This window comes from Penicillium griseofulvum, assembly GCF_001561935.1.
Source record: "Penicillium griseofulvum strain PG3 chromosome Unknown contig_80, whole genome shotgun sequence".
Taxonomy (NCBI): Eukaryota; Fungi; Ascomycota; class Eurotiomycetes; order Eurotiales; family Aspergillaceae; genus Penicillium; species Penicillium griseofulvum.
The window spans coordinates 782347-808300 of NW_024467471.1; the positions used below are offsets into that span (position 1 = coordinate 782347).

General features: G+C 46.4%; 8 protein-coding genes across 8 annotated transcripts; 4 read left to right on the forward strand and 4 right to left on the reverse strand.

Annotated features, from left to right (window-relative positions):
- Positions 1–72: 72 nt before the first annotated feature.
- PGRI_013210 (Phenylalanine ammonia-lyase) lies at positions 73–2233 on the reverse strand (the record flags this gene model as incomplete). The annotated part of the gene is made up of 2 exons (XM_040789034.1): positions 73–2002; positions 2070–2233. 2 exons carry the CDS (start codon positions 2231–2233, stop codon positions 73–75), a joined length of 2094 nt encoding a protein of 697 aa, XP_040645987.1.
- A 3874-nt stretch (positions 2234–6107) lies between these two features.
- On the forward strand, positions 6108–7127 carry PGRI_013220 (endonuclease/exonuclease/phosphatase family protein; the record flags this gene model as incomplete). Its single annotated transcript, XM_040789035.1, has 1 exon — positions 6108–7127. The coding sequence occupies one exon, from the start codon at positions 6108–6110 to the stop codon at positions 7125–7127; it is 1020 nt and encodes a 339-aa protein (XP_040645988.1).
- A 696-nt stretch (positions 7128–7823) lies between these two features.
- PGRI_013230 (HNH endonuclease signature motif containing protein) lies at positions 7824–9140 on the forward strand (the record flags this gene model as incomplete). Its single annotated transcript, XM_040789036.1, has 5 exons — positions 7824–7901; positions 7985–8177; positions 8321–8427; positions 8491–8784; positions 8850–9140. 5 exons carry the CDS (start codon positions 7824–7826, stop codon positions 9138–9140), a joined length of 963 nt encoding a protein of 320 aa, XP_040645989.1.
- A 741-nt stretch (positions 9141–9881) lies between these two features.
- Positions 9882–10901, reverse strand: PGRI_013240 (metallophosphatase domain-containing protein; the record flags this gene model as incomplete). Its single annotated transcript, XM_040789037.1, has 1 exon — positions 9882–10901. The coding sequence occupies one exon, from the start codon at positions 10899–10901 to the stop codon at positions 9882–9884; it is 1020 nt and encodes a 339-aa protein (XP_040645990.1).
- A 3257-nt stretch (positions 10902–14158) lies between these two features.
- On the reverse strand, positions 14159–16830 carry pps1 (tyrosine/serine/threonine protein phosphatase PPS1; the record flags this gene model as incomplete). Its single annotated transcript, XM_040789038.1, has 7 exons — positions 14159–14478; positions 14565–14650; positions 14711–14767; positions 14824–14944; positions 14995–15891; positions 15945–16031; positions 16089–16830. 7 exons carry the CDS (start codon positions 16828–16830, stop codon positions 14159–14161), a joined length of 2310 nt encoding a protein of 769 aa, XP_040645991.1.
- A 3652-nt stretch (positions 16831–20482) lies between these two features.
- PGRI_013260 (phosphoinositide binding protein ATG18) lies at positions 20483–22026 on the forward strand (the record flags this gene model as incomplete). The annotated part of the gene is made up of 5 exons (XM_040789039.1): positions 20483–20534; positions 20600–20754; positions 20812–20971; positions 21046–21916; positions 21981–22026. 5 exons carry the CDS (start codon positions 20483–20485, stop codon positions 22024–22026), a joined length of 1284 nt encoding a protein of 427 aa, XP_040645992.1.
- A 465-nt stretch (positions 22027–22491) lies between these two features.
- On the reverse strand, positions 22492–23162 carry PGRI_013270 (nucleobindin SSP120; the record flags this gene model as incomplete). The annotated part of the gene is made up of 2 exons (XM_040789040.1): positions 22492–22976; positions 23039–23162. 2 exons carry the CDS (start codon positions 23160–23162, stop codon positions 22492–22494), a joined length of 609 nt encoding a protein of 202 aa, XP_040645993.1.
- Positions 23163–23456: 294 nt separating this feature from the next.
- On the forward strand, positions 23457–25691 carry PGRI_013280 (uncharacterized protein; the record flags this gene model as incomplete). Its single annotated transcript, XM_040789041.1, has 1 exon — positions 23457–25691. One exon carries the CDS (start codon positions 23457–23459, stop codon positions 25689–25691), a length of 2235 nt encoding a protein of 744 aa, XP_040645994.1.
- Positions 25692–25954: the final 263 nt, after the last annotated feature.

Sequence of the window (25954 nt, forward strand, 5' to 3'; positions counted from 1 at the left end):
TTAACACGGCCAGGACAGCCACAAGTGGCCCTTAAACCCCTTTAGGCGGGACGGCCCGGCGGCCACAGCCCCCTATATAGTAATACCACTGCAACTCAGAATAACCCCACGGAACTCGCCCGCTCGTAAAGCCGCATATATCTTTCCAATATTCGACCCGATTGATTCTTTCACAATCTTTTCGCCGGAGTCATAGGCGGGATGATCCACCAAACCCCGATGCAAGGGGACCCCAAGAGTCTGACGCACGAACCCATAGAGTTTCCGTGATGAATTACAAAGATACGGTGCAGCCGATTTGCTCTGGAAGAAGAGTTTTCGGTTGGCTCCGTACTTTGTCTCTAAGATACCGGCAACGGTACTCTTCCACTGCCGAAGTTCTTTCCCAGCGACCTGGTCACCCAGAATGTCGATGACAACGCCCAAGGAATCATTGGCGGTAACTTCGCTCCGTTTGTGAAGATCGCTAGTGTTGTTTCGCTCCCAGTGGCTCATGAGTTCTTTCCAGATGTTTTCTTGGCTGTATGAGAGTTGGACATCTGCACCGCTGGACTGAAACAGCTGTGCATTTGCATTATCTACATCCTTGCGAGCTTGAGACACAAACTCAAGATGCATAGCACGAAGATCCAAGGCTTGACACAGAACGTACAGGTATGTCGCAGACATTAACGCCAGAATTTCGACAGTGTCGCCTGCATAACGAGCAGCAATCAAAGCCAGAGAGTTCAGGCTTTGGTTGTGCATCTCTGCGGACTGGACATGGTTGCTAACCGGGTGGTTTAGGTATGCCAATTCAGACATATATGAAGCCATGTTGATATCAACACCTTTGAAAGCGAACGAGAGACTCGGATCGTCAGTGCTGAGATTTGGTGGTAGTCCTCTATTAAGCATCGGGTTGAGAATCTCCGAGCATTGCGAGAAGATCATTTTCCCTAGCATCTGCATCACGCCCATAGTTTTCTCCATTGCCGATGTTATCGATACAGCTTGAAAGTTTCCTCCATGGTGAACCCGCTCCTCGGTAAGATCCAGAAGTGGGTTGTCCGTGGTAGAATTCAGTTCCGTCTGGACTTGTTCAAGTGCGAGTGCGAGGTTCTCTAGCTGAGGACCGATCCACTGCGTCGATGTGCGTAGCGCATACCGGTCTTGCGCCAGGCCTTCCCCATCAGGATCTGCCCCACGCACCAGCTTAGAACCAGCTAAGCATTCGAAAATAAACGCAGCAGACTCTAGCTGGCCTGGATGGGGTCGAGCCTCGGCGATGAACGGATGATAGTTGTATCGCGATCCCAGCAAAGCCTCAGTCCCCATTGCGGTAAGCAAGTTCGCCAAAACGACAAGCTGGTTTGCCTCGAATAGAACTAGAGTAGCTGCACCGCAACTAAACGCAGTTCCGTTCAAAAGACCCAGACCTTCCTTTGGCCCAAATTCAAGCGGTGCCAACCCTACTTCCTGGAGAGCCTGGTTGGCCGGGATGATTCGATGGTTCTGACCCTCCCCGCAATTAATCGCTATATCAGGATTCCCTTCAATTGCCGCGGCGATGTACGCCAAAGGTGTGAGGTCCCCACAAGCGGAGATACTTCCTCGCAGCGGTACCACTGGTGTCATATCGTATGCGAGGAGGGTAAGGATATTTCGAACGACCTGGAATCGAACGGCGGAATGTGCTCGCAGTAAGGAATTGCATCGAATTAACATAGCCGCCTTAACAATGGGAATAGGCATCGCATGACTTTTCAAACTTTGCAGACGTGTGGAGCCTGCTCCAGATCTCCGGTCTCCAGGTAGAACCACGGCTGAATTGTGGTGCTGGATCAATGCCTGTTGGAGGGCGGCATAATCGTTTGTGCGAGTATCAGCGCTTCCTCCAAATCCAGTAGTCACTCCATATACCACTTCGCCCCTTTCAAGCTTTTCCGCGAGTAGATCTACACTGCGTTCTAATCGAGATAGCACGGTTTCGCTGTCGGTGATATCGGCCGCAATCTTATGTCTTGATTTGCTTGTTAGTGTGTATCTCAGATAATGTCATAAGAAGACGGAGTGAGGAATTCACATACAAGCTAATTGCAACGACTGAGCTCAAGTCCAGCGAATTCCCATCAAGTACGATGTTCCGGCCACGATGGACAATCTCGTCAAGCTGGGTGCATGAATTGAGAACCGAGCCGATGTACCCCAGTCCTTCAGGATGGTACCCATGATACTGCGATGCTTCACCCATGGTCGCAAAATAGTCTGGCAAACAATTTGGGGGCGTGTTCGAGCATTTTGAGGTGAATATCAACGCGACGCGACACAAACTAACCCGAACGGAATGAGGGGGCTGTAAATTAAACTGGTCTGGCAATTCGCCCCAGTAAACGTATGCATGCCCAGCCCGCGGCGTTATTCAGAAACAGGATCAATTCTCCGTAAGGAGTACGGAGTACAGCATGGTCCGACGCACGGTCCAACAACCCTTTTGGGTTGCTGGGCCGTGCGACTATGGTGCGACTATCTAAGAGCCTGCTTACAAGATTTTGGGATAACAAGGCGTGAAAAGCGTCACAATGCCAACGCAGTAAGTAATTAAATCATCCTCTGGATAATGTCATATCAGAAAGTCTATCTATTCAACAATGAAACCACTAGAAAGCTTGTAGAGTTACGAGGATGCGGTTTCAATTCGTGGTGGAGCAACTATCTATAAATCCATAGGTCCGTCTAATAGATCGCCGAGGGAGAGAAAGAAACATCGAACACATGGGGCGATAGGGAGGACTTTACTCCGTAGTGGGTACTAGTCGTAATAGTAAGATGAATAGATTACCGTCGTCAACTTTCAAAGTTTAGGTTTCTAAGTTTTCTCTAATTTACTATTAGGACACTCGTGTATTTTATGACCTAATAGCACTATATTAAAACATACATTATGGTTACGAATGTCTTCGAATAATATATATGACTTTTACTAGAACTCTATCTATATTCATGGGAGCCACCGGGGCACGAAGTATGAACGCGTCGCAAGTCTAAAAAGTGGACGTATGCGTGTCATAGTAATATATGTCATACCACGGAGTATGATGATCAATCACTCTCCCACAATTCTTCCCTGTATACACACATTTACAAGATATCAGTTGAATATATTGTGAATGCTCACCAAGACCCGACATGCAAGATATACTGTAGGCTGAATCTAGGCCTACTATTTGCTGCCACAAATGGGAGGCCCCACCTTAGCCCGGCCGGGCCGACCATCCCGAGGTCCGTTCCATGGAAATATATGGCTGACTAAGAAATCCAGATCTTGTGAAAATAACATTGGAACAGCATCTCAGACCAAGAAAAATACCGTTTATCCAGCAATCGATCTTGCTTAAAAAATGATCACAGTCAAAAGGGCTGAAATATCTCATTATCAAAAGCTGTGAATCCGAAGCCACTATAGGAGGCTAGCCCTAATAAGACAACATTTATGTATTTTTGGTGTGAGGGATGGCTTCTAAGTTTTGCAGAGATATATGATTCAATGTCAATGATACAATCATGATCGACACATTGTAGTAGCTGTGGACACACCCTACACTTAACATCCTGTATCAACCCCAAGTGCAATTTGAAAACGACTTCATCTTAATGGGGAAAAAACGTGTGTATTCTTATCGCTCCCGTGGGCGTCGATGTGCGTCTTGTGGAACTCCACTTCCAGGGATACAAAACGGTAGGTTCTGCCCAGTTGCAACTTATCAGATCGTATATCACTGATTAATGCCAGTTCGAGAACTCATCGAAGAATGTGAGGATAAAGAAAGATACGAACGGTTCGGGGGTTGGGACGGCCGCTTTTCCGAATCATGCGCGTTTCATAAAGGCTGCTGGAAATTGTTGATAAAACATTTCGACGGAGTCGTGCCTCTCGACAAATTGTCCAAAGTAGTCAAAGAAGCCCCTGGGCCCCAATATCGTACCTGTAAGTCATTTTCTCCCTCCTACCAGACTTTCGCATCCACGAGCAATTTCAAATACTGGCAACCTTTAGATCATGTAATCCCAGAAACCGGGGCTCCTAGCTCGAGATGCCTTCGATATATCGGGCTTCGAGCCGAAGCAAAGACCTTCCCAAAGGCAGAAAACATGGGATATAAACCTCGTCTGAAAAAAGGCGTCCAAGTGAATGACTGTTTTCGTCCCCTTCCACTCGAACTCCGCTTCGAAATCGCCTATCTTCTTCCAACATCTGAATACCTCAACTTGAGACTTACGTCAAGAGCTATGGTTTACATATTTGAATATCAGGATTTTTGGAAAACACGGTTTTTGATTCATCGAGAGCGGGGATATCTCAACTATCTCTTGGAAGAGGGTTGTAAAGATTGGAGATTAATGTACCGCTGCACTGGCAGACTGATGCGTCTAACCGGGACACTACGTCATCGAAGACTACAGTGGCTTCATAACGAGTGGATTAAAGATAGGTGTATGATGGTTGGAGCTCCAATACCTAAATCGCCTGGGAATATTCGATTTTATGATCTAGGGTGGGACCAGGCCGTTGGAAAAGTGCAATGCGATAGACCTCATAACAACGACACCACTCCTCTTGACAATGGCAAGTGCAAGTGGTGTCGTGGAGTGCATAAACTATTGCCACAGAGAATAACCATCTCCAGTGGGCTTGTGGAAATCGCTGTCTCCGTTCTTGCTGAAGATGAACATTCATTTATCACCGGTTTCAAGCTTGTCTACGGTGGAAAGTCACCAAGCGTTAATTTCGGCTATCAAATCCCTCAAAAGCAGATCAAGATTGATCTTCGCAGTCAACAATTGGCTGGCTTCGAAGTTTTCGCTGGACAAGGTGGAATCCAGGCCATACGTCCAATATTTGATCAAAAATATGGAATATGTCATAGTATCATTGGTAAGCCGAATGAAACTTGCAAATCTGTACTACTTGCTCCAGAGGGAGTGATAAAAGCCTTTTCTGGGAATTTTGATGTAAGTCAAATATATGCTATCCCAATTCACAGTTACTGACTCAATTATAGCATTGCAGAATGGTAAGATTTGGAGTAGGTTCATTGCGTCCTGGATCGTGTGTTGTGATATAACCCCGTTTGCTATGGTTGCTAGTCCAGACTTGAGATCTTTATTTGCTTCGTCATTTTGTTTGCTAGCGTTGTAAGGGTATAAATACCCTGTCCTTTCATAGATTCTACAATACAGATCTATCCTCCTTCATCACCTCTCTCTTTGTTTCCTCAAAATATCCCGGTTCAGACATCTCTAACGTCTGCGAGGCGCGAGTGATTAGACGTCATGCCGTTAATATTCAAATTGAATATGCCACAAACGGGCAGCCTCCTGAGGTCCAGATGCTGTGGAGCCTCCGTCAATGGCTCGAGGGTTTGACTCTATTCACCTTACTGAGCATCTCGTCTCCTTGTGGATGTCATAGGTGTTCGTGGAGCTCATACCCACCTCTTATCGTAAATTACAGGATTTCGTAATGATGGAATTGAGTCAGCACCGAAACAACTGATCAGCCACAGCCCTGGAGCGGCATCCTCGTGAATTAGTATCCACACAACTACAAGGTGGTTTCATTCCATGCGCTAATTCTACTAGGGGCAGACGGAGATCAACTCTAGAATTCCATTGAAGGCTAATAGAGTCTAAAAAAGGTTCTGGTCAAGTTCAACTCACTTCTCTTGAAACTTGATATAGTTTCATTGGCCTTTATAGACATCGAGATAGATCTATGTAGACTATTATTTGTTATGGCATGGAAGTCATGCAACCACCCACTGTACTTGTCATTAGGACTTAGGAGGCAAGTAATTATACTACCCCACAACATCACGCATAATAGTGGTGTTTCCATCACGACTTACACCATATCGGGTAGTTATTGCATAGAGGTCCAGAATATAGCTTTGCGACAATAATTATAGTTTTATATATGTTTTATGACAATATGGCCGCTAAATGTGCTCTGTAGTGCGTTAAAATACGTATGGCCAAGAGAAAATATGACAGTGGGGCTTGGCAAGCTCACCTACACAGGTTCCTTTGAACTTCAATGTTGACACCGTTACCTAGTTATTTCCAACATGAATTTCTTCTCGCGCGCCCGGACTAATATCTTATCCTGGATACATGAAACACCACTTCCATCTTTAGATCAAGCATATCTCAAGTTTCAGTCATGGCACCATTTTGACCCTGTCCACCAGTGGAGTCCTACTCGCTCAAACAACACAAACGAACCCGCAAAGTCGACAAAGGAAGGGGATCCATCGGATCTAGTGCTTTTAACATGGAACATTGATGCAACATCTCCCCGAACCCAAGAACGTGTTACAGAAATTGTAACATTCATTACAGGGCTGGATCCGAAGGTCCATGTTGTTTTCCTCCAGGATGTCTCCAGGCCAGCTTTACAGCAAATCTTAAACGACGACCGCATTCGCGGGTCCTGGTTTTCGAGCGAACGGGATGATACTTCATGGCGGAAACAGTCCTTTGCAACGATGATCCTGGTATCCAAGGCACGTTTTGCGTTAGATTCTGACTCGGGGATGACCAATGCCACCCTAGGTCCTATTTGGCGAGTAAAGTATCCTAGCCACTTTGATAGGGATGCACTATGCTGCGATATCTTTGCTATCTCACCTAAAGAACCTAGGCCTTCTTCTACTACAAGAATACGGCTTGTCAATGTGCATCTGGATTCTCTACCAATGAACCCATCCCATCGACCCCGACAAATTTCTATTGTCTCTGCCTTTCTCCGCACCGCGGGCCGTGGGCTAGTAGCTGGCGACTTCAACCCAGTTCTCAAGGATGACGCCACTCTTATTGAAGACAGTGGCCTGATGGATGTTTGGACTTCCCTACATTCCGACGATCCTGGTTATACATGGGGAGTGGGTGGGGAGCAACCGTTCCCGCCAAATCGGCTTGATAAAGTTGCTGTTCTAGGGCTTAGTCCTTACAGTATCAAAACCTTGAAACCAAAACGGCTCGGCAACTTGGATGAGACCAAATCTCAGCAAACTGAACGCACAGAAGAAATACCCTGGAGTGATCATTATGCTTTGCTTTGCTCTGTCGGACTATTTGAAACGTAAACAAAATCTTCTGTGTCGAATTTAGCTACCGAAAGTCGAGTCGTGGAAGGATCTTGGGTCTTAGTCTAAGCGCACACGGGGTAGCCCAGGTCAACTACTATATACATAATACATAATGAGACCCGATATAGATTCGTAACCACCGACAAAGAGCTTATTCTGATTCAGCGACTTGACGGCGATGGAATATGGCGAGAACCAATTGACCATGTTGCTTGCGTTGTGTTACTTGGGAATGCTAGCATGGAGTGGAGACCTGGAGATCGGGATACGTGGAAGGGGAAAAGGATTTACGTTCTGTACAGAGGGTTCTGCATTGGAAAGGGAGAGTTGTAGTATAGTATACACCTGATGGTGACAGACGTACTATAATTGATGACGGTCGTAGCCTGCTGAGTGCAGGAAGCAGACAGTATCGATAAAGAGGACTACGACGAGAGTATAATAGTCGATTACAAACTGGACGTACAGCGTGGCCTGCTTGTGATGGATCCAGAGCTGATGCTTGTCATGCGTCATAGCAACCATCTCCCAAGTTTGACTTGCAAAACGTTCATTCAGACCTTCTTCGTCCCACTCCTCCCCTTTCTCCGTGTCTTCACTCCCCATCATCTTCTCGCGCCTGCTTTATCTTGCACTCGCATCGGCTGACTCTACTCTTGTGTTCTTTCCTCTTCTCCTGTCTATATTGCCACAATGGCGACACTTATCCTTGAAAATCCAAGCGACCCCAATGACAACGTCCGGATTTATGACAACGATGGAGCCCTGCTGGTAGGTAAGCAAAGCTCATTGTGCAAACGAGACTAGAGAATGAGAGAACGCCAGCCATTAATGTTACATTGACAGCCTTCCAGGTCAGCCCAGACTCAAGCGACAGATACCATACTTCCGAGATGGTGTATCGCTACTGCAGCATGATATTCATCTTTGAGAGCGAGTCAGAATGGTCGATCTTTTACCTGCATGCGAATGGAGATCATGGCAACGCGCTCCGTGTTGAAGCTCGAGTCCCCATTTCACCGGGGAACTATATTGTCCTTGATAAAGGTGGGTAAGCGTTGGAACGTTGGTGAATGCTGGCATTTCCGATGGCAGCTGCGTCAGGCTGGCTGACAGTCGCCAACGGCGCATGTGGAGTCGTCCCCCCTACTCTGTGCACTCATTTTCTATCAGTTTCTAAAAATGTATAGGAGGGCAACCAATCACCGTTCAGCTCACCACTGAGATTCCCCCACGCCGTGTTCGCACTCGAGACTACAGCACTCGATCGGCAGGACAGAACGAAAGAGACCAACTGGTATGTTGGCTTGGAAATAGCGAGAAAGGGATACGTATTTCTTGTGGCTAATCGTTTCTACAGCAGAAACGGTTCCGAGATGGCCTTCGGACAAGAGACACGCATTGTGTAATTTCTGGGCCCCCATTGATCCCCAATGCAGAGACACCATTTCAGACGATGGAAGCCAGCCACATTTTTCCTACAAGCCTGATCCAGGAGTGGAACAGAAATAGTTACAAAAGCAACTGGGTTACCGACGACAGCCCTTCAAGTGACATCGGAGAGAGCGGTCTCTACTCTCTGCAAAATGGCCTTCTTCTTGATAATACTGTTCATACATATTTCGATGATTTCAAACTAGGGATTGACCCAGATGTAAACTCATCTTGAAATTGTGGCATACACTTGTTTCTCTATCAAAGCTGATATTTCAAACACAGGCAGGCTACAAAATAATCATCTTCAAGGGAGACACGGCAAAACTCGGAGGGAAATGCCTCAAGGACTCTGCCAGGTATGGTACCAACCCAAGAAACCGAGTCTCTGCACATCTCCTGCGTTGGCATCTAAGGATGTGCGTGTATCGAAATTTGAAGGCCAACGCCGATGTTCAGGCCGTGTGGGAAGATGACCTTGGCAGCGATGACATGGGCCAGATCCTTGAGCAGCCAGATGCTGGACATAGGATGGAGGTAGAGCTTTTCACGCGTCTGGGAGGACAAGTGTCTTAGATAGACGCAAAACCGTGTTACCAACGGTCTGGATCAAATACAGCGCACTGGAAGCCTATCAAACTATTACAACATAGTACCTATTTGATTCTCCATTATCGTAAAGGTCATATTTTGCTGTATATCTCATCTGTTGCAATTTATCGTTCGTCAACATTTCTCGTGTATTTACACCATATTTTTGCCCCTTTAATTACCTCTTCTTTCTGTTGCCCGCAATTACCGCCCGCATTTCTATATTTCTATATGTATTCCTAATATTAATTGACCATTCATACCTCCCTCTGCCTTTATGGGTAATGGCTGTGGCTCCAACTTGTGAGGGCGGGATTCGCTCCGAAATTCATGGCAGCTTAAGTATCCATCGTACAAAGATTAATCCCAAATAATAGAACTAAACCATATGGTTCTTACTCACCTTTCATCTCATGATATTAAGTATCTTGCTAGATCGTTGGGAGTCTCCCTTCGATTGGTACATCAATGGGAGGCATACGATACGCATACACACTCTTACCTTACTCTCCCTTCATACCCATCGCACACTACGTTCTAGCTTTCAGCCTTCTAGAACACTCTTAATTCGAGATTTACTAGGGCCATATAAGCTTATAGACAAAATGAGACCGTATCTATCCACTTCCAAAGCTACACGTTATTCATGATATGGTACAATACATAGCCAGTCGCTTATCACATCTCAAATGACTGAAAAGAAGCCAGAAAAAAAGGCCTGACGGTTTATAATATTATCATGTGAGGGCCGTTTCCTAGATGCCCGTCATCGCTCATACATGCAGCATTTACCATAAGGGTAGATTGCCGTTCAGGACGTCTCCAGGCAATGGTAAGTAGACCCCGTAATCCACATAACATCACCATCGCTGCATCTAGCCATAATTTGGGTCGGAAAATACTGGCAAGTGTAATAGGCCGCCCATCCTGACTCGGTAGTTTTTGAAGGTCTGAGCAGAATTCCTCCCATCTCGACTCGCCATCATTCCAAACAACACGCTCTGTCCCATACGAAGTATGCACATGGCCAAACACATGCAGCAATGGTCGGACTTTCCACAACTCTTGAAGTAACCAGGGGCATCCTTCTGGAGACTCGTAATACCAGTCCCGGTGAAACTTAGGCGGCGTATGTGTGACCAGAATATCAGTGGACTCAGGAATCTTGCCAGCCCACGGATTATGGCTCACTGGATACTGGAAGGCATTCTCAGTATTAGGGCCACACTCCGGGGCAAATGGTGCGCCATAGATGTTAATGTATCTCGGGATAGTAGAAGAGATGCCGGAACAATCAACAGTCACAGAAGTTCCCTGGAGGTAATGTATCTCGCCCCAATCGAATGGTACGTCGACTTGATTTGGCAGGCTCTTTTTTTCTTCGCTGCCGGAAGAGAGACCAATTGTCGACATGTCCTCTGGCAATCGAGAGCGAGCATCAAAGAAACGATCGCTATTTCCAGCCACAACCACTTTATGTTTATGCGGAAGTGACTTGAGCCAATCGATGATTTCTTGAATTTCCGTTGCACTTCCGTTCTGGCTCAGATCACCTGCATGTATCAGCAGTTCGCCATATGGAATATCACACCGCTGCGAATGGGTATCAGCGAGGCAAATAACGCGGGTTTGGCGTCCTTTGGGGACACCCAAAGAGATAAGGCTCCAGCTCAGGTGCCTCAACAAGGCATGACCATTGTAGGTGATGATCTTGAGCCATGAATATGTGAATGAGTTTGAGTCCATGCTGTTTGGCCTAATGAGTAGACGCCTCGATTTAGAACGGGAAGAAGTGTTTCAGGTCAACAAAAACATTCAAGAAAACTGTACGCTAGGCAACATTCGATGACGCGGCCTATGGTTTCTTTTCCCTTGTATTGCCAGCGGAAGTTGGCGGTGGATGACTACTGCAGTATTATGGAGAACTTACAGTACTCGAAAGGAAATCACGTTTCTCTTGTTCCCATAGCGCGAGCGTGGATGAAGCCAGATCGTCAGGTCGCCCCCTCCCCTCGCCCCGTCCGAGAACCTACTGACAACGTTCAACGGAAATAAGTATAAGCCGCAATACGGCAGGGGTGTGTTGTAGAGTAACCAAATATAGTTTAGGGTGGTTCCGGATACGGAGAAACAATCCGCGTGAGTCAACAGGGGAATCTGTGTTCAAAATCTTCTATATGTTTGCACAGTGGTAGCGTAATTGGAAGCACCATCACAACAATAAGAAGCCGACGGTTTTTGGCTCAACGAGGCACTTTGGTTTCTATACTGGTGGCGAAATTCAATATATAAGCAACCTTGGAGTCTATCTGTCTCCTAGGGCCCAAAAAGAACGTATGCTAGATATTGACGGAAGGTCTGGGAGTCCGGTTTATGTAGGTGAGATTGACATGCCTATTTTAATTTGCGAGTCTGTTGCGAGATATATAAGTAGATATATATAAGTTGTAGAGGTTTAGTTGACAGTATAAAAGTTGGCTTAGTCTTGATTAATTTTCTCGGGATATGCGATATCCAGTGTAGCATTTGCCCTAATTAGTGCCAACCGAATTGTCGTCCTATAAAGCGTAGGGGCTATCTGACTTCGGGCAGGGTTACGCTATAAGAGCAGGGTATTTCAACTCTATTAGAGGTAGTATAGCTGGAAAGCTAATCAAGACGAGAAACTGAGTCCGAATATATAGCCGGTTTGATCTAAATAAATGGTGTGACTTGTCTACACGCCGCTTAGCGAAATTGACGACTTTGGACTTTATAAGAGAGGTCATATTCAGAAGATATTGTATCAGCCCATGGCAGCCAATTTGGAAAGTGAGGAGCAAAACGAGCAATCTAGCAAACTTCAATCCGCTACTTATGACAATTACCATCCCACCCTTTGCTAGGCCTCCTATCGCCCCCCAGATCCCTATGTAGCGTTATCTTAAAATCATATGGTTTGCCCCCCGCAATGTTCCAGCCATGACATTGGTACCAGTTAGAGCTTTCATCCCCAATGAAGAAGTTGGATTGAGCTTTATTAAAGAAATTCTTTAGCCAGAATTCGGTTTCGTACCTACTTAGTCTAGAGCTGATCTTTTGGAAGAGCCCTGACAAAGCTGTTTCTTTGGAAGCTTAGAAAATGAACTCATTTTCTACCTGGAAACTCTTGGAAGTTTTGTTCAACCGAGCTCGAGTTAGGATAAATACCCGTGCTAGAGGATGCTGAATAGTGCAGATGTGTGTAAACGTCCTAGATAATTTCTGATAAGACGATCGTCTTAAAGTATCCTGTTGAGATTGAAAGTACTCAATTGGATGTTGCTTTTGATGGAATGTGATACTCGAGCATAGACAAATGTCAACTTTGTCATCGTGCTAGAAGTCACACCAAGTATTACATTCGAATAGAGCGGGCTTTGGATCACATCTCCAACCAAATTTTAGAAACTGCCATCTAGAGTGCCGGTGAAGATTTTAACATCTAGAACAGTATACCCAGCGCTCGTTTTAAAGGCGACGAAGTAGTAACGTCCTAGGCAATGTTGATAGGACACATATACCACGCTGTCTATTATATGAGACATAGTAGGCATACAACCTCTTACAGCTCAGTGCAAAACAAGCTCGGTCTAGGTCGGAAAGAAGCTGGAAGATAATTTCCACTATTTCTGAGGGGATCTTCCAGAGTGTCTTGAATTTCTTAGGCTCGACTGGTTCGACTGGTTCGACCCTAGGGGGTGGATTACAGACTCGCAAAATATTGCAAAAAGGTATGTAGGTACATCGAGTTATAGTAAGCATTTATTTAACTAATATCTTGTGTAGGGAAGGTTTTGCTTATCGCTGGGGAGAGGGATTTATTTTGTATAATATATACTACTATAATATATATACTTCTATAGGTTTTATAGACCGGTAACCTGTTAATACTTCTGGGGTTAGCTCTACCGATATCTATGGATTTCTAGACTCTTAACTTATAAGTATATAAGATAATATTAGAAGCTAAGGTCGAATATATGGTGGAGATAGGGTAATTTACCTAGAAAATCATATGACAATTGGTACCTCGTTTACCATATAAAAGTGTATATTGTAGTTAGTCATCGATGTCCGTATAGATTATGAAATTGCGGGTTTTTTGTTATTTTAGTTAGAGTCTTCAATATCAGCTATTTTTACCATATATTGATCGTACCACAGATTTCTGTTAGATAACGCTAAACCATATCTGGCAAGGCAGCTCTGTACTCATACTGCGCCGCTAGGCCGGTAGAGCTGAGGAGCTTAGTTATCCGGATCAATAGCAAAAATGCCTCAATATAAGGCCTAGGGAGAAGAAAGGCGAAAAAGGGAACCTGGGCTGTTGGGCGGGAAGGGGGACTTTATAGAACCACGCACGGGAACGCACATGCATAAGGAACGCTAAACTGAAAGGGTCAAGGCTAAACCTAAGTAAGTAATTCGCAGTCCCCATCCGATATGGTGTAGTGGCTAACATCGTCGTCTCTCACACGACAGCCGGGGGTTCGATTCCCCCTATCGGAGTTAATCTTTTGCTATTTTATTTTTGCGCATATACTCTGGTTCATTACGCTCCAGCTCTATGTGGGCGAGAGACCGGATAGGAACACTCGATGGAAATACATGTCGACATCGTGTCACATCCATAGATCTTTTGGAATGTCTGAAGAGTCCGAATTGCGGCTCTCCTATCGCGATATTGAAGGTGAATCGAAGAGAAGATATACCCCATAGTTAGGGCTAATATTGTATGGCCTGAGAAGACATAACCCTGGACAGGGTGGAAATGTATCATGAGAAAATGCTGGTAAACGATATGGGCAGAAATAACAGTGCAGATTCTGGATTTATGGATGATACAGAAATAAACAAACAAAAGCTGGAAAGCTGAAAATTGAAAATAAAAGACAGAATAGGACGAAATCAAGAGGTGAAATCAACAAGATGGGGGCGGTTGAGAAGAACAAAAGATCGGATCAAACAGAGACAGCAGATAATCATTGCATCGTGAGTGGTGGGTGCAATATCTCCCATCGCCTGGGGACCTCAAAACGCCGAGCGCCAAAGATCAAGAACTCGTTCCCTTGGTCGTAGAAATCGTGCAAAGTCATTGTATCGTAGTGTGGATTATTTCGCATGGATGAGGCAAAAACGCGCATTAAGAAGGAAATAGGTGTGGTGGTCGAGCCATCATAGAGTCGTGTGCTGACCCTCAGGTCGGCCACCAATTGGAAGAGAAGTGATGTGAATTGTTTTGGTGATTGTGCTTGCAGCAGGAATACCCATTTGTAGTATCCAGAGACTCGTCCTTCGGATCCTAATCGTGTGGATTAGGGACTGGTCTCGGGGCTCGAGGCTACTCTTAGTGCCTCGAATAGGGCTTGTTGAGCAGAGCTATCTCACGCGCAACAGTGCTCCATTCAAGCTCTCGCTTGATGGGCTCCCCTCGCTTTTTCATTTGATACTCTTCCCATTGGAGGAGTTCATATCTGCGGCTGAGTGTGAGCAAATTTCGCTTGTTGGATGTGGGGTAGAACACAAGGACTTACACAAAGCGAAGGTGAGGTTGGATGATAACGTTAAGTCGCCTTGCGCGGACGAAGCAGCTATGATAGATTAACGTCGTCAGCCCAGCTAATGACTGCAATGGTGGCCAACTTACTATGCACGCGGGAAAGAGAGGTTTTTAGACGCCATGACTTCAGCAATACAAATACTTGCGGATCTTGAAACGCCGACTCGGCAATGAACCAATGTGGCTGTGCCTTGTCTCTTTCCTTTTTCTATACACAAATTAGCACATTGAAACTTGGAACAAATTTGGAGCACTTACCAATGAAGTCCAAACAACGATCGTACTCCTGACACAAAGGATCAATGCCATTGTCTTGGACATTGTCAATGTACATCAAATTATCCTCCCCCCAGTTGGCACGATCCGCGTCTGTCCAACTGATAGGCTCTCCAATACTAAGCACACGCTTGATCCCAAGCTCCCACAGAAGCTCCGGGTTGTTCGCATGAGTCAGATTGCCCAGATACAGATACGGCAGGATACGGCTGGGGAAGGAGCCATCCATGTTGTGGAACCAAGTCGGATCCCATATCTCCGAGAGGTCCGCCGACTGAGTCGCAGGACTTTCCTGCAAGAGACGTCCTTGAATATGGCGTAGGAAAGCGACATCTGTCGCATAGGCAAAGAAGTTGCGTTTCTTGTCACAATGTAGTCGGAGCCAAGCTTCATGAGCAGGTACGCCTTCTGCGAACATAAAGTACGCCACTGCCAACAGCGAGCTTTCGGTATAACCGTCCGCACAGTGGATAAGAATCTTGCGGGGTTTCCCGCTCGATTTGGTCATTGCGATGTCTCCATCAGATTCGAGCTCTTCCGATGAAGTGTCTGGATGTGCGAGATAGTAGATCCACCTGATGGTGTTGACAATGTCCTCAACCTCTCGGGTGTTCCCCGATGGAAGCATAAGGGATCCCGATGAGGGGAACTCCAAGCATTGTTGGCCACTCTCTAGCTGTTTGTCGAGCATAGCGAGGAACCGCGGGCCAGGGATGTTGGCCATATCGCATGCTTCGATCAACAGGTCATAACCCTCTGCCTTTTGTGACTCAAGAGCTCCAGCCGTATGGAAGTAGTCCGGGGTAGGCCCGAGCCAAACATTGGACGAAATCTCGGATGCCCGGGACATTGTTGTCATTTCCAATCTCTCCCATTGGACTACCAATATGTTAACATAAAGTTCGGGTGCGCCAAGGATTGTTTGAAGTTACCAAAATCCATAATTTGACCGGTCGGTTGGCCTTTTGCATCGATGGCAATGATCTCTGGTTGTTTCTCCGCAATATTGGAAAATTTATCTAGAAATATATCAATTAACGCTCCAAGGATACGGGGAATAAGGTAAAGTAACGAACCGGCAAGAATAAAGGTGTTGTACGTCGGTCGCTCCTCCAGGGGGTCCATTTTCCTTCGCCATAACTGCTGCGCCTTGGCAAACTGGTTGGCTAACTCAACAAGTCCACAATGACTGTCATCATCTTCCGCATAAATAACAATATCAGACATCGGAGCCAGCTTGGCAGTTTGTATTTGAAAATTTCGGACGGAGAATCCCTCAGGAGGATCAGCCATCAGGAAGTGTGCTGAAGGTGCTAGCACCTCATGGGCGCTTACTGCGCCCTTGATTCGTGACTTGGTCAAGTCACCTCCAAGCTTTACCACGGTGATGCCTCGCCAGCATTTTGGAGTGCGACGAGCATGGCGCTTGCGGCTTGAAAAGAATCCTAGCTGCAAATGGTTGTCCTGATGCAGTCCATGGAGCCAAGGAAACATCTGAGATGCATCAGGTAAGGGTTGTGATGCTTGATGAGCGAGTGCTGCTGCCAGTTTGGCTCCGTCGATAGCATAGACAGGGGGAGATGACGGTCGTCCAATGCGCATTTTCTCATCCGGGGGAGACAATAACGAGGAAGGCTGCTCGCTAGGTCGGGATGGGGAGGTAGGCTGAGGTGCTGGAATCGGGCCTGTGGGACATACTGGAATATGCTTGTTCGGGATAGGACTCGATCGTCGGTTTATGGTCAAGGCTGAGGGAATCGGAGAGGGAGGAGGGGTCGAGTGGTGCAGCGCCTGCTGCTGAACTAGCACAGTGGCCATGACGACTGACAAGACGCGTGGTTGAAAAGTAGTTGTAATATTGTGAGGAAGATCGTAAGGTCACTTGCAATTGCAACACTGTTGAGAGCGAATCACACGACGATTACATCCTTTGCAGTCGAGATATGGCGAAATGCACCGAAAGCAACGGGAATCTGACGCGCGAGTGATCGCAAGGGTACAACTATGCGGCGGTTAGTAGAATTTCCTTGAGCGCGTAGGTGTAAACAAGTGTAGTGAACATGGACAGTCGCAAGATAGTAAATGAACAGGATCCGAGGGTAAAGGGGTCATACAACACCAGAGATCAGGCAAGGGGTGGAATGAGAGATAAAGCCAGAGACTTAAGATAAAAGAAGAAAGAGAAAATAGAAGTGAGGTGGAGAGATCAATTGAAGGGGGAGGGGAGAGAAAGATAACGTGGGACAAGATCTGACAGTGTACATGTACATTGTACATTATGTACCTAAGTGAATTCTATTGTTTATACATTTGTAACGAAATACATGTATGCATTTTACATCTCATCATCATCACTTATCAACATCGTCATGGCCCGGTCCCGGATGGTCCAAGAATGGTTCCCCCCCAAATTAATTTGAATGTATCCACACGCTCCACCAAGGGTCTGGTTATATTATCCGCTTAACCTTTAAAATGTTATATCATGTTCTTTGTATGATGTATACATCAGATACAGATATTTTGAACATTCCCCCTCACATACAGGGATTCTGACCACTTTTTTTCTCGGGTTTAACCCCTTAAAAGATCTATTGGGCCTAAAAATTGGCGACCACAGACTAACGTTCAAGGTGGCCAATCATTCAATAGGGCAGAACCCGATGACGCTGAGATTTGCTGATATAGTCCTCGGGCCAGACTTGTCTGTGCGTCTGGTCTCCCTTCTCTCGCCTTAAACCCCAAAATATCGGGGAACAAAGAACTTATCAACCCCGCTTTAGAGTGTATGATCCACCTCGGATAAGAAAGGCCTGCCAGCCGGAGGTCGAGCCATTTCGTGTCCATGGAAACAAGGAAACTCAATTAATCAACCAAATATGAGGAAACCATGGGTAATTCCTGAATCTTCCATACCTGTATCTAAATTACTTTGACTTGATCATGCTCTGCATATAATAGAACACATAGAATGTATGTAGTATATAATACTGATTTGTACAAATCTCGATTTTCCAAACTTTCTGATACGTTCTAGTAAAAAAACGGGAAGCCACTCCCGTGTCAAGAAGTAGATTCGATGTATCATGTACAGGGAACTAACCCCGGATCGCCACAGCGATCCACTCGAGGTGGGGGGAGACATTAAAACGTTAGATATAAGGAATATGCCCAATAGTAGACAGATGCCTAAACCCGTGGAAAATGATCGTGTGATTGTCTCAATGCAGGTGCCCAAAATTCGAGGGTACCTAACACCACAGTGCCTAACAAGCCTACGTATCTATATGTAGGCAGGTAAACCTAGCTCAATGTGTAGAAGGTGACACAACAGGAGTTTAGTCTTATCTTAGCGTATCGCCCTACGTTTTGACCACACAAGAGAATTTTCCATTCCAACCCTCATTGGTCCCCATCTGCGATATCTGACTCAACAGTCGCAGACAAAGTGGGCTGTGTCAGGCGGAGCGTCTTGGACGATCGGGTAACTTTATGCAGATCTCGGCTATACCTAGACTTCGCGACAGGATGCATACCCCCTTTGGTCGGGTGAAAATTGTGTCCATAACCCTCACTTATGACTGGGTATAGAACACGCCCTGTATTACCAGCGGGATGGCATAGATATTACTGGTGGCGTGCCTGGAGTAGACGCGATCGAGTCGGCACCGGCATTTAGGGATATGGATATCCATGCGCCAGTCAGAACGTGCAGGAACTGCATATCATCGGGTGGGAATAAAATAGGCTGTTCCTTGTCTTTGACCTGACACAGCACGTTGGCTGCCACCGGCCCAGTTAGGATTTTTGATATACATGTCTGCTTGTTACCCAACTTGCAAGTTCACTTCACACACTAGTGGAGCTAAAGGGTGGCCAATTTCATGTCTGGGCAGGGAGCTATGCATATTGACCTATGGCCCACGCCACATTCTTCAGGTGATTGATAATCCAAGCAAATATACCTATGCAAGTTGATCAACTGCCTTTGACTGCTGCCTATCTGACTTGGACATACTCTTAAACTGTTCTTTGAGTAGGGGCCCAATTTCTTCAATTGGGCGGCATCAACAGCGACCTAATCAGGATTGTTCCAGTAGTCTGCATAAGGGACTATGTCGTGTGAGGCGGGTAGCTGCCGTACCTTGTTTTCCTCGCGCTTGCGAGGTATACTTTCTACGGGTTGGTACACAGGTCCAGATTGAAATTTTCGAGAATTGTCCAGTTTTTATTGGCGACGCGCGGCAGATTCAGTCCATGCCCAAGGAACCCGGCCGGTCCTTGCATTATCCTGGACGCTGGGCGGTGGGTGTTGAAATGATGGATTTGGTGACACCGTTTGTGTGGGCGATTTATTGGTGAGTTAGGGACTGGGTCAGTGGCTCGTTGTGATTATATTGGCGAGTCTACCTGGCGCAAGTACTTCCTATCCGTTAACAAAAATAAATCTTGTCAAGCTTCTTTATCCTTCAGTGAGCAGCCAACCACAACACAAAAGGAATATATGTTGCAAAAAGGGGACCCACTTGTTTGCTATAGGAGTTTATTTGTTCAACAAGTTCACACTTGTCAGTGTGGATATAGACGGGTTTGCCTCAATCCATATTAGTTGTTTACTACTTGTGATAAATATGAGAGACTATATATATATAATAAAACCCCGACGTCATTTTAGGATGTCTTTCTTAGATATTTTTTTCTCTGCATATATATATATATATATATATTTCTAGATATTCTTTCTTCTCATGTTATCATCAGAAATATTAGCTGTAGAAGTGCCCCTAGGCACGATATATATAATAACATGAGTAGACATGTTAGGCCTATCACTTTACAACAATGAGATAAAAAGGCTAAACCGTACAGAAATGTATAACCAAACCAAAGACATATATTACTTGGAGTTGAAAAAATAGCGAAATGAGTGGGGCTCAAGATCGCAATAGACGATCTCTACGTCACTTATGTTGGGGGTGAGGATGATATCTGATGTTGGCCTCTTAGGGAAGGAAGCAAGGAGTCACTGCAAAGTTGACAGGTTAAGTAATTTTCAAAGCCTCACGAGAATGAAATGCCTCTTTCTATCACCTTGATCATCTAGTCCTTTGGAAAATGGCCAGATCAGCTAGAAAGTGAAGTAAAAGGGACCGTGTAGACGAACTGGCGATGGTTGATAAGTTAAATCCGTAGGCGGTGGGCAATCAAGGTGTGGCCCAAGCGCAGACCTCTCGCTTGTGATGAGTTTCTCAAAGACTTCGCGGATATCATATCCTCTCTTCTCCACATCCTCTCCTTTAAAAGCATCTCGCTTTGTTCTAAATTCGAGACATGTTACGTAGTGGCCAGTGACGGGTAAAGAGTTGCTGGTGGCTTCCTCTCAATACCGCCCTAAGCGGGGTATCTCCGACCTCCGAGAGTTGCCTAGGTATCTTATTGATTTCATTTACGGCCCTGAACCTTTCCAGAAATGGCCATGAATTTCGTGACTTTTAACCAAGACTACAGCTACCTAGCTGTAGGTGAGTCTTTCTCCGGAACTGTCTCTTTATGCCTATCGTTGGACACTCACTGACCCTATTTATAGCAACATCCAAGGGATTTCAGATCTTCACAACTGAACCATTTGCCAAGAGCTATGAAGCCAAAGAGGGCAATATTGCTGTTATTGAGATGCTATTCTCCACCTCTCTTGTAGCACTTATCTTATCACCAAGGCGGTTGCAGATTCAAAACACCAAGGTATGTTCATGTCGTTATAGCCAATTCATATAGACATGGAACTGATGTTTGGAATAGCGACAATGCACAATATGCGAATTAACATTTCCAACAACGGTTCTCGCAGTGAAGCTGAACCGCAAGCGACTTGTAATTGTCCTTGAGGATCAGATCTATCTTTATGATATTCAGACCATGAAGCTTTTGTCCACTATTGATACATCGCCAAACCCCAACGGTACAGAGCTCTTGCGCCTGTTTTTTCTTTTTTCTGTTTTCGCTTTTTTTTGCGCAGTTCTGACAAATCAACAGCCATTTGTGCCCTTGCGCCATCTTCAGAGAATTGTTACATGGCATATCCTCTCCCACAGAAAGCCCCTGCAGCTACAAACACACCAGCGCATGCGCCACCTGGGACAACCCATGTATCCCCTACGACCGGGGACGTTCTGATCTTCGATGCCGTAAAGTTAGAGGCTATCAACGTCATCGAAGCTCACCGCTCTCCTCTGGCACTCATTGCGTTGAATAGCGATGGAACTTTACTTGCTACTGCCTCAGATAAAGGAACTATCATCCGCATCTTCTCGGTTCCAGATGGCCACAAGCTGTACCAGTTCCGACGTGGTTCCATGCCGTCACGAATTTACAGCATGTCATTCAACACTACATCCACCCTCTTATGCGTCTCTTCGTCCACTGAGACTGTCCACATCTTTAAGCTGACCCAGCAGGGACCTTTGTCAGATGGCTCTCCATCGCATTCTCCTCCAGGTCGGGACCATGGTTCTCCGCCAAATACATATGGATATTCGGCCGAGGAGGACGAAGCGGGCGGCGATGCGGGCTCGGATTCTTCCTCTAGGAAGCACAACGGAACTTTGATGGGGATGCTTCGCCGGACCTCTCAAAATGTCGGTGGCGCAGTTGCTGCCAGAGTGGGCGGATACCTTCCGAAGGGTGTCAGTGAGATGTGGGAGCCAGCGCGTGACTTTGCTTGGATCAAATTACCGCGAGCGAACCCAGGTGCTGGTGGAAATACAGGCCCCGGGCCCCTGAGGAGTGTGGTTGCCATGAGTAGCAACACTCCCCAAGTCATGGTTGTCACTAGTGATGGCAATTTCTATGTTTTCAATATCGATTTGTCTAAGGGTGGAGAAGGGACTTTGACTAAACAATACTCGTAAGTTTGAAAAGTCTCCTCAACTCAAGCGGGGGAATTGTAAAGCTAACCTCTAATACCATAGAGTCATTGATTCAAACGATAGGCTGGGCTACACTGCTGAGTACTGAGAGCCAAGTCTACAGAAACCGATCGATGTATAAAGGGATAGTTCAGCTCTTAGCAATTCCTTGTTTTTGCAATGCCTCTTTTCCATTGTTTCCTTGTGTTCGGCATTGGCGTTGACTGGCATCTCTTGCCATGAATGATTCCTCTATTTCTGAGCTTTTAGCGTCTCAATACTCTCCTCCGGCGTCTTTAGTCATGAGTACTTATCTCGTATACGGTGTATTGGTGGATCTGCTTCATTTCATGGTTGGCTATTTATCATTATATCCACTGCTCCCAAATTCAAGGTCTTGAATACCTGCTCCGGCTTCTCATGCATGTCCTCTTAGAAGCATCAGAGAGATCTTAAATATCTTTGGTTGGAGGGGGACATGTTGGATGAACTACGAGACTCAAATTGATGAAAGCTGGTATGTATAAGCGCGTATGTACATAGAAAAGAAGCATAGAACGGTGAGCTCAACAGTCTAAAAATTCCGGCGGAACTTCTGAGGAATATTGCCTTCGACAACTTGAATCTGCTCCAGCTTTTCCAGGGCAATAGCAGCATCCTCCTGCTCGTCATGCTTGCGGAAATGCTCAATATCCTCGGGGTGGGTCAAGTCCTCCTCGGTAGTATCATCGCCATGGAACTGCTCAAAGTGATGAATCTCGTACTCGTACTCAAGGTCACCATGGTGTCCAGGGCCGTAACCGAGATCGGGCAGGCGTTTGCCCGCAGCAATCCCAGCCAACCAGTCCTCTCGGTCAATAGACCCAGTGTTTCCACGGTCGAAAAGCTCAAACACTGCGCGCACAGCATCTTGTTTCTTCTCTTCACTGACACCGGCATTGGATTCGTCGTTGAGGCCGTATGTCTTGCGAACTTCATCGGGTGTCCATGTCCCCGAGGCGTCGTAGTCGTGAAGGATGAAGAACGAGGTCGGGTCAAATGATTCAATGTGGTGTTCCTCTGGATATCACAGATTTAGCAATCGGCAACTTCTCCATTGGAGCATCAAGATGGTGTTTTACCTATCATGTGTCTCGTGGCCCAATCATCTGAGGGAGCTTGGTCATTGGAATGCGAGCCATGGGCGTTGGCAAGTCCGCTCAACGCAAGCACCCCGGCGGCGAAACCAAACAGTTTAGTGACCATTGTATATTGTGACAAAAGATATTTGATCAATAAAATCAAATAGTAGATAGTTTTACAGCTCTTGGAGGTTCAATGGTGTCCAGGAGACATGGGGTCTTAGCTAGTTTGTAATGTTTGCATCGATGACCCGAGCATTTGCGGAAGTGCAACCTTCCGAAGATTATTTTGCTGCATTGCATGTTACCCCATCTATTTCCACACCCCTACTTGCGACGGGGCTCCGGGAGGAGTCCAATTGATAATTAGTTTGAAATATTACCATTTGGATCACTGTGCGATAGCAATGCCCTGAGAATGCAGGGTTTGTGGTCCCGTACTGTTTCGAAGCAGTCGTCCTGCCGCTGTGTCGGGTGTTTGAGTACCACTGCCAACGGAGTTACTTCGCGGGCAGCATCCGCCAGTAAGAGACGACTTCGAATTGGAAACTCCGTTACCGCACTATACGGCAGCATTTTCGCGGCCGCTGCTATTGCCGATGCAAGCGTGAAGGATCGCCGGCGACATGACTGGGACGAAAAGATTGCCGCGGTCAAGGCCGAAGTGAGCGAGTTGGTGGACGAAGAAGAGCGCATTTTGGCGTCATTACAATCACGAAGAGAAGACCGAGGACTCAATCGCCTAATCCAAGCGAGGGGATTCGGCACTGTTGCTCGCTTACCTGCCGGGATTCAACCCCCGTCCAGCTTCAACAGAATAAGAGCCTTCCACACAGAAAGAACACGATTCAACGCGGTCGGAGCTCGGATGGTGGAAAATCAGCCGGCTGAGGAGGACGAACACACAATTGATGAGCAGGATGAGAGCGAGATCTTCCTTCCGCAGGAAACATTACCTAGCTGGGTTTTGGAGGATGATCTTCGTATGAAGGCAATTCAGAAGCTTGCTTTGAGGCAATTTGCTATCCGGATTTTGTTACGACCGGCCATCGCACATCGTTACTCGGGCGTCTCGATGAACTACGCCGCGGATTTTGAAACTCCCCAGGTAAACGTCTCACAGCTCCTGGAGGAGCTTAATCATCTTCGCCATCGAATGAACGCCTTGAAAACGAACAGACACGCCACATACAGTGATATCACGCAGGACTATGCTGCAAGCCAATTGGGCGAGATGCAAAGAGAGCGCGAGGCTCTCGATGCCGAACTCACCAATGACATTCAAGTATACACGAGTCAACAGATGTCTCTTCAGGAACTGCTCATGCGGATTTCCAACAACATCTTGAGCTCGAGGGACCCGGATCGACCGACAGCTTTCCGGCTTATGATCATGGCATTTGGCCAGACACGCCAAAATGACCTAGTCGAGCTGCTTTTGCGCACATTATTGCCGAACCGGTTCTTCCTCAACCCTTCGCTCGTGATTACAATCATCACCTTCTTCAGAAAATCGAAAAATCTTAAGGATTTCGATTTGTTCTTGAAAATGCTTGGCGGAGAAGGATACTCCGTCAACCTAGGGAGTAGGGGGGTTTATAAGCACCGAACGGTCAATGGTATGGATCTCATTGTTCCATCTTTAAACAGCAGCAATCCAGTCATCTATGCCGCCCTGATAGGAGCCGCATTACGCTTCGACCAGCCCGATCGAGCTGACGCTTGGCTTCAAGCTGCACGGGGTGGTGGTTTCTTTGATAGTTGGGAAACACTGTTTACCTATCTCCGGTTTTACAGCCTCCGACGAGATTGGGATAAGGGCGTGAACGTTTTGAAACGAGCCGTTACCTACCTCTTGTCATCAACAGACCACCGGGTCGACTCAGTGGAGAGATTGCTTGGGCGAATGGTCGGCCTCTGCGACTCCTGCGACCGACTAGATGCGTCGGATGCATTGGTGAGAGCCGCCGTGCATAGTGGCTTTGATCCAAGACTTTTATCACGACAGTCGGACTCGGGACCTTTCGTTCATGCTGATCCCAAGCGGTGGTCTAAGGCTGCCAAGCAAACACCAAGGGAGAACATTGACCGCCCCTTGTGGCAGAAGTGTTATGACTTTGGAAACACCTTCGGGGAATACCTGAGCAAAATTGAGGCGCCGGCAGAGAACACCTTCGCGCGACGCAATGCCAAATTGGCCGACCAGCATGCAGACAATGCCCTTTTTACTGCCCTTGGACGTGGCCGAGCGCCAGCCTCCGGCGAGGAACAAACACCTGCCGGCAACACTGTAAATGAAGACATTTCCACGCTTAAGGGCGAGGTTGCCCAACTCCGCGAACTTATCTATGAGCTTCGCAAACACCACATCTCAGACCCCTCCACAAAAGACTCCCACAATCCGACCACCGAAGAAAACCTCCCTCCATCCGCCGAAACCATCACACCCCTCAAAACCTCGCAACCACAAACCCCACAACTAAGTCGCAATTTCACTAGAACTTCCACTAGAATCAGCCTCGCCAGATCTCAAACCTCATCTTCGTCTCCACGGAAACCAACCAAGCGAAGCAGGCAGCGAGAAACCAGCACAGATCAACCAGCAGTGAAAAGCACAGCTCCTGTTGCCGAGGCTACGTTATTTGCTAGCTGAGTTGTGGATTCTCTTCGTCTCTGAATGCACGGGCATTGATTGTCCGTATCTGAGAATCTTTTTTTGTATATTAAATGACTACATTTGTTTCCAATAGAGCATACATGAACACCTTGGGCAAGCAGCCCTGAATGTATTAACCAGCCCAAGGCATTGGCTGAAAATTTCATGTTGTTCCTGTACATCAGGCCTGGGCCTTTCGATAGATTGAATTTGGAATATTTCATCGAGATTTTAATACAGTCTCTCAAAGTTGGTAGGTC